General features: G+C 40.9%; 1 protein-coding gene across 1 annotated transcript; it reads right to left on the bottom strand.

Annotated features, from left to right (window-relative positions):
• Positions 1–2,762: 2,762 nt before the first annotated feature.
• Positions 2,763–5,952, bottom strand: LOC141302131 (uncharacterized). The gene is made up of 2 exons (XM_073832321.1): positions 5,662–5,952; positions 2,763–4,441 (listed from the first exon to the last, which is right to left on the bottom strand). The coding sequence occupies exons 1-2, from the start codon at positions 5,947–5,949 to the stop codon at positions 2,945–2,947; spliced, it is 1,785 nt and encodes a 594-aa protein (XP_073688422.1). The 5' UTR covers positions 5,950–5,952; the 3' UTR covers positions 2,763–2,944.
• Between the last annotated feature and the right edge of the window lie 2,175 nt (positions 5,953–8,127).

Raw genomic sequence — 8,127 nt, 5'->3', positions numbered from 1 at the left:
TTATGTACAAATTTATTCCTTTGAATTGATTCTCATTTAAACTTCTGAACAGCAGCATCTGCATCAATTCCCATCTCCTCAGTGGCGCAACAGCTTGGGTGACAGACACTTGATGTGGAGGTAGTGGGTTCGAATCCCATGTAGTGCATCTTCATAAAATTGTGTGTAATGTTGTGTCACTTGTAGCCATTTGCTGAAGTTCTACCTTTCACAACTCAAGTCTCTGTAAAATTTAATAAACCGCAATGTATGATTTGCAAGCTGTGTAAAACAAAAGGCTAAAGCTTAAAAATTCAGTGTGTAGCAACTGTTTAAAAAGTTGTTTAAAAGTTTCCAAATTAAATCCAAATATGGTAATCATTTTTAGGGGCCAAGACGAGTAGAGTGTAGTAAGTTTGATTTTCATTACTCCTCCTTGAAAATTGATCAAATTATTCCCAAAATGGCCTCAAATAATCTTTGGACTGATCTGGACATGAATGACTGAACAGATATTTTTTATTCATATTTGTTGTGATGTTGCAAATTTAATGAGGTTAAACCAAAAATGGTTCAAAGGCTATCTCTTGGCCAAACTTCGATTGATTAAAATTAAACTTGGTATGCTGCTTCAGCACCACCACGAACTGAGGGTCCATGCCAAATTTGGGAACAGTGGAAACCACCTATGGCTCATGAGATATAATAAAATTATATTTTTGCTTATAAATTTTGTAGTCAGAAAATTGTCTTTGGATTCCTTGGGTGATGTTGAATCATGAGATATTGATTTTGCCAGGATCGGATGAACCATGTGTCTACCTTTTTGACATTTGTCATTGATTTTTATATCTTTTCAATCAGTAGGGATCATCACCACTATGTATCCGAGGTACCTGCGATTTTTCAACAAAGAGCTTTTCAGCGTTTCAGAGATAAAAAAAGCTTAAAAAATATTGTCCAAATGCAGACTTTTACTGTGTTTGTTGACTAATGCTAGTTAGCTTAGCATGCAAATTAGTTAACATGATAATTAGGTACCATTCGTTCTAATGTTGCTCTTCAGGTTAACCATACGCTACTTTATTATTACTTTATCTTAGTATGCTAATCTATCTACAATACTAAAACATGCTTTTTCTGAGCTCATTCTCACTCCTACACTTCTCTTCTAGAGCCTCTTACCTGCACGTTAACTGAGTGGCACACTCTGCTAAGCCACTGGCTTCAAAGCTTGAAACCTGTCGTGTTGTGGGTTCAAGTCCTGCATGGTGCAGCTTTATACAATTGTGTGCAATGTTACGCTGTTTTGATTTGTTTGTTATCCATGTTGCTTTCCGCGGCTTGGCCCCGTAATCGCTGCTTGCAGCAATATTTTTAAATGAAGCTTTAGGCCACATTAAATCTACAATTTCTGATCCAGTTGTTTGCTTGCTTCTATGGATGCAGTATGCTGTGTTTGCTGTAAACTAGGATGCCAATTCTAGTGGGTTTCTGCATCTTTAAAGTTTTCAGGTACTGCTTTAAAGGGGCTTGCTGGTCTTCATACCTGCTCATAAAGAAGAGCACCCCTTCACTGCTACACTCCTCCTGAAAGGGCAAGCTGCTCTGCTTACCTTCTCATAGCAGAAGGAATCCATTCACTGCACTTCCTTCCATAAGGTGTTTCACTTAGATTGCTGTCAGCATGTGGTTGGGGGCGTTCAGCATATGGTTTGTTTTGGGGGGTTATTTATGCTCTCCCTGCTCCTATCCATGCTAAGTTTTAAATAATAGCTCTTCTTACACTCCTCCGGAGGGGGCTTGCTGCTCTTCATAGCTGCGTATAAAGGAAGAGCACCCGTATGCTGCTACCCTTCTTTGTAAGGGGCCACTGTCTCAGTCTCTGTTATCCAGAAGCACATGCTTCTTTCAGATATGCCATCAGTTGCGGTTGGGGGAGGTTCTGGCCTATCGTTTGTTTTGGGGGGTTATTATTGCTGCTCTCCCTGCTCATTTATGACATGCTGAATGAATGGGCAGGGAGTTTTGCCAGAACAAAACTATCCCGGCAAATAAAAAATGTATGCTAAATGTCTACCATTTTGACGATAGTGGTCCTGACAGAAATGTATGCCAGTTTATGTTCCACAGGATAGATCAATAGGCTATGATGCAGTTCATATGTAGGCATCTAAACTTGCTTACCGCAGCAGATTCGTTCTCAATGAATCTCTTGTCCCTGACTAATATTTTCGTCTCGTTTTTATTCTTTGACGAAAATGTCAATAGCATTTTGTCATAGTTTTTGTCATTCAAAACGAGTTTTCGTTTCTTTATCGTCTAGTTTTCATCAGTAAAAAAAATTAGCATCGCCTCTCATACTTTTCCCCCTAAAGGTACCACTGAAAGTCACTAAGAATATCCAGTTACCACATATGTTATATCGTGTGAATATGTTGTTTTTCCCCTTCATGTTTGGTATCTAAAGGTCTCTGTGTGATTGGTAAAATTTTACAGCAGTCATTTGTAGAATTGTTGAAGGGTTGTTTGGGTGTTGAAGGGTTTGTTTTCCCCTTAGGGTCGGATGAGAATCTCCAGCCAGACATGACCCTGGGTCACGAGATCTCCTGACAAACCACTTTATACCAGTTTTTACAACTGATTGGAAGATTTGATTGTTCTGGTCTGGGTATATAAGCGAGCTAACAAAACACTACTTTGGGATTCTGTATAGGGCTGATGAGTGGAACCAAATCATACTACTTTTGTGTAAGAATTAGCAAATTAATACTAGGTTCATAGAGGTTTTTATTGAGCCTTTTGTGTCATACAAATCATCAAAGTAAAATACGTGTTAAAATGGTGTTAATTTCAGAAACACATATGAGAAACTTTATGTTAGAACATTTGTAAGTAATGCAATTACAATCACATTCAACTTTGCAAAGTCATACTATTAATTGTGATAAACACTGTAAACCATCTACCGGCTACAGTCTGTGCAACAATAATCCCAGTTGTTTTTATCATCTGTGTAGCACCACAGGTATTTATAGCCATGGTAGCCACAGGGGTGATCAGACCTGCAGGTTTGGCCATCCACAGCCGAGTGGCAATCATCAGAAATGCAACACTTTTCTTTATTGCCTTTATCATCCGTGTAGCACCATGGCTGGTTTTCACCATATTTAGCACAGGCGTAGTTGCTGAGGCAGTACTTTCCATTTTTAGCCTTACTGTTCCACAGTGGAGGGCTGCAGTAGTCCCAGTCATCTTTAATGTAACCACGTCTAGTCTTACACCAGTAGTAGTCCACACCATTTGTGGCACAGGGGTAATCATCCAAGCACCTCTTTCCATTATAAGTGATGAGTGAGTATGCGGGTGAGCACTCTATCAGCTTCTGGTCCGAGTAACACCTGTAGCCCTTAAGATCGTCCTGGTAAAAGCAGGGAGTGGAGCAGCAGGGCTTAGATTCCTTTCCTGTTTTGCACTGACAGCTGTAATCAGATTTTGTGAAGCATTCGGAGCGTGAGCCGTCAGCTGCAGTATATTTAAATGCATTGACCCCCTGGCATTCAACAGCATCTGGCCCTGCAGGTACCTCCCTTTTTCTGAGCTCATCATCCATTTTCCTCACTTGTGATTTGACAGAAATTATAAGACAAGGAGGTTCTTCAAGACCCTTCAGGTACTCTGCCACTTTGTAGTAAGAGCTCATACTGTCAAAGGCTATCTTTCCTGCATTTGCATTCACCTTGACTTTTTTTTCAAGTGTGCCATCACTGTTGAAGGTTCTTTTCACAACGAGATCCGTGTCATTTATGCGTGAGCTCTTTTCGACTGCAAGGTTTACTAGATCAATTATTTCCTGAAATGCCTCCAAAAAGTTGTTTAATTCATCATTGTCATCAAAACTGTTAACAAAACAATTATCAATAAAAATCTTAATTTGCTGATTGGTCCCAAAGTGTAACCTCAGCTCATTGTTCAGCTCTGAGACACTCATCAAGCGTATGTCAGGCTCTTTCTGCTGGTTTCTCCCAATACACCCAAGGGAAAAGGTCTTTCTGTCATCGGTGGAGTGTTTGTAACAGACAGCCGTCCAGATGTGAGAGGGCACCGTCACTCTCCTCGTGTGTGGTATCCGTACACTGCGATCAGGTACTGTACCTGTGACAATGTAGGCTGTTGCAAAACCAAAATCACTGACCAGCTTGTCTCTTAAAGAACTCCTCAGCATTCTCTCCCATCTATTCCAGTGGACACGGTTGAAACGCTCTTTCATAGGTGCAGCGTTGGTCAGTGTGAACGTTGCTGTTCGGCCGTCACTGCATTGGAAGCTGCTGGGGTTCAGGTGTCCACGATCGTATCCGGTGTTACTGTAGTCGCTGCTGATGGCTTGATTTCCTCTATAAAGGTTTTGAGTATTTTGATCCTCACGGACCATATGATAAATCTGGGATGTAGATTGAGAAATCTGCAGAAAAAAAGTCTTATATGGTCATTTGATGTTGTATTGCTTGTTAGAAAAGATTTTGTGTGGTGTTTTTTTTCCCTTTCAAATTTCACAGGGTGAAAGGCTTTGTTCTGACTGTCTACATTGTCTTTTAGTGGACATTTTTAATACAATTTTGGTAGTGAAACAAATTTACACAGACACAGTCATCATTTCTCATATTACAATACAATTTGTTTGCTATAATTTAGAAAATAGTAACAAAATGTGACAAGAACTCAGAGTTAAACTGTATCAGAACAAACTCATCTTAATAATGTCAGACATGTAAGGCATGTAATGAATTCGGTTGAATAGTTGTCAGCAGTCAACTGTTAAATGTAAGTACACAATTAGATACCAATACCAATTTAGCTCAACCAATTATAAAGCAATGATTAATTTTGTTCAGTCTGTGGTGTAAAAAGGTTGCATTAGCAATTAAAAAAAAAACAAAAAAAAAAAAAAACACTTAACCGAAACATGGTCAGGTCAAAGTGTCTAAATAATTTTTGGTCCAAAATTTTGATCAGTTTTACTGGTAGGAAAGGAAAGGACGTGACATGCGGCCAAATATGGTTACCCATACTCGGAATTTGTGCTCTGCATTTAACCCATCCAAGTGTGCACACACACACACACACACACACACACACACACACACACACACCCCGAGAACACACACCCAGAGTAGTGGGCAGCCAATGCTGCGGCACCCGGGAAGCAGTTGGGTGTTCGGTTCTTGCTCAAGGGTCTCACATCAGTCCTGGTATTGAAGGTGGAGAGAGCGTTCACTTCCCCCACCTACAATCACTGCCGGACCTGAGACTCGAACCTGCAACCTTCGGGTTACAAGTCTGACTTTCTAGCCATTCTATGAAGTACACTGTATGAAAAATTTTGGGGTATAATGTCACAGTTTACTTTATTTTTCTGTCCTCACTTACATAAATGAACTGAAGTGTCCTGCACCCACTAGTAAAATACAATTAAAAAATGTTTCTGTTGTCTGAATACTTTTTGGTTTGACTGTACAATCCAATGTAATTTCATTTGTACATTTTTATTTATTTTTTATTTATCATACTGGTTGCAATGACAAAACAGAATGAAGACCAATAGTTTAATGAACTGAACCGCTTCTTATGGAATACAAAGCTTCAACTGCAAATTAAAATCTTTTGTCTTAAGCTCATAGTCACCTGTGGCTCGAGGTGCCAGATGTCTGTCCTTATTTTGTCTCTTGAGCATGCAGGGTCCAGTATGTAGGCACTGTAGAGAGGGATCCTGTGATAAACCGAATACAGAGTAGCATAATAAAAGCGTCCATTTTCCAGCTTCTGACAGATTTTCTTGGCATTCTGATCCATTCCGCTTGGTTCTATGCCTTTGTAGAAAAACCCTTTACACTCATTAAAGCTGTCAACCACTTTTGCCTGAGCATTGAATGCTGTCAGCGCCACACAGGTGATCAGACCCAGAACAAACATGGTGTGAAGCTGCTCTTGTGTTGTAGAGCAGAGACAGCAGAAGCTCAGCTGCTTTAAGCACACAGTCGCTGTCAGAGATGCTGTTGTGGGAGTGACTGAAATCAACAAATGAGGAATGTGATGGGACCGTTCTTCATCATGATTACGGGACTAACTTTAGAACTGTCACATGTACAGAAACTTGGATTTAAAAAAAACAAAGAGGAATATACTAATGTTGCTCAGTTGTATACAAGCAGTGTTTGCAGTTTCCACTTCAGCTTTCTTATAAATGTTGGTTCACTTCTACATTTGGAGCGGGAAACAGGTTTTTGTTGTTGTTGTTTTATAAAGCATCCGTTTTTCCTCTCACTCAGGCCATGTCTACATGAATCTGGATACATTTAAAAATGGCAATTTAGTTTTAAAACACTCTCCATCCACATTAGCGTTTTCAAGTGTTTTCCAAAAGCTTCTAATCCACACTAAAATGTCATAAAATGTTAAATTCCCTAAACTGCAAATGTATAAAATCTCATACAGGCGAAACAGACATAAGTTTTCACTAAATTATTCTGACAGGATCATTTTATTTACGAAAATATCTCATCCTTCACTGACATGTCCAGGTCGCGCTCACTTACCATTATAAGTTTGATCTTTAAATGCAGCTGCCCTCATGCTTTGCTGCAGGACTGCAACTGTAAGTACATTTCCAGTCATTTTTGCATGCCTGTATTATTAAGAGAGTACAGAGTAACAGCTTTAGCAACAATGTGAAAGTGAATGGCACAAAACAGGCATAATACCAGTATAAACAGATATTCATCGCTGCAATTTGCACCACATGACTAATAAACATACGTCATCATTTTCAAAAGCCACATTACAATGTGAAAAAGTGTTTTCATATTTTCTAAAAGCTCTGTTCCCTTTCTATCAAGGGGTCCCTCTTAGAGCACCGCCCCTTTTGGGGACGGACGTTCCTCCATACAGCTCAGGGTTAGGAGTCTGTCTTTTATGGATATCCACTATTTATAGGATGGTCAGTGTTAGCTCCATGTCAATACATCAGTCGACTAGCAGTTTGTGAACTGTCTGTCCTGATTGGGGTGTAGCATTGCTCCCCTCACCTGAGGGTCGAGCCCTTCTATTCCCTGTCATTTTTGACAGCCTGGAGCTCTAGTAGTGAAACCCCCAGGGAAAACACTCCTTCTCAAATCCAAATGTTATGGTAAGTGTCCCAGGCGAGTCTCTGGGCACTTTCTAAAATCCACATGAGTGGTAAGTACCCAAGTTCTGGGTTCTTTCTTAAATGCTATACAGTATGGGTTACGAGTTTCACTTTGTTCCCATTCATGATTTGGTCTTAAAACCCCGGTCTCCCTAGGCCCAACTCCACTTAGGTATCATCTCTGATATCTCCTGACCATCCGTTACCTAGGGTGTCACCTCTCGGTGGCCCCTTTTAGATCTGTTTTATTTACCTACAGAACAGGTCTGCTGCCCTTGGTCTGAGGGAACAAGTTCTGTTCTGGTAAGTCTAAGTTATCCCAGAGACTTTGCCGTTTCCCCCAAAGGAGTATCTACTAAGCTTGAGCTGTGCCCTGGGTCGAGCCTGCTGACCCATCCAGGTAAGTGGGTAACAGTTCAGGCCTTTGGCCGTGGGGGATAACGTTATTGACAGCCGTCACTACATCCTAAGAGGAGCAATTCTTCTTCTAGAATTGGTACTTAGTGCTCGCTATAATGGCATGCACTCCCCTCAGCATGGCAGCGTGAGTATAACCGTTCCCCTAGTGTCCCCTAGAGGACGCAGTGAGAGTTCCCTCGGAAGGGAACATCTCAGGTTACGTATGTAACCATGGTTCCCTGAGAAGGGGAATGAGTCCTCTAGTCTCTTCGCCATGCTTCAGGCGTAAGCATCAGACAAAGAAGCGAATGTTGTGTTCTACCGGCGCCCCTTTGTACTGTGGTCACACCAGTAGTGACGCACCGGCGTGACGTCATAAGCTGTCGCCAGCCATTTCATTGTAGTTTTTATATGTATTCTTCAGACACGAGTCACGCTGATGGCGATTCCCCTAGTGTCCCCTAGAGGACGCACTTCTCAGGGAACCATGGTTACATACGTAACCAGAGACGTTTTCCCTTACAAAAATGTTGTCTCAGTGTGGACAAGCCTCAGAGCGTGTTTCT

Source organism: Garra rufa, chromosome 25, assembly GCF_049309525.1.
Source record: "Garra rufa chromosome 25, GarRuf1.0, whole genome shotgun sequence".
NCBI lineage: Eukaryota > Metazoa > Chordata > Actinopteri > Cypriniformes > Cyprinidae > Garra > Garra rufa.
The sequence above is the reverse complement of the archived record's forward strand: the minus strand, read 5'-3'. Positions and strand labels throughout refer to the sequence as shown.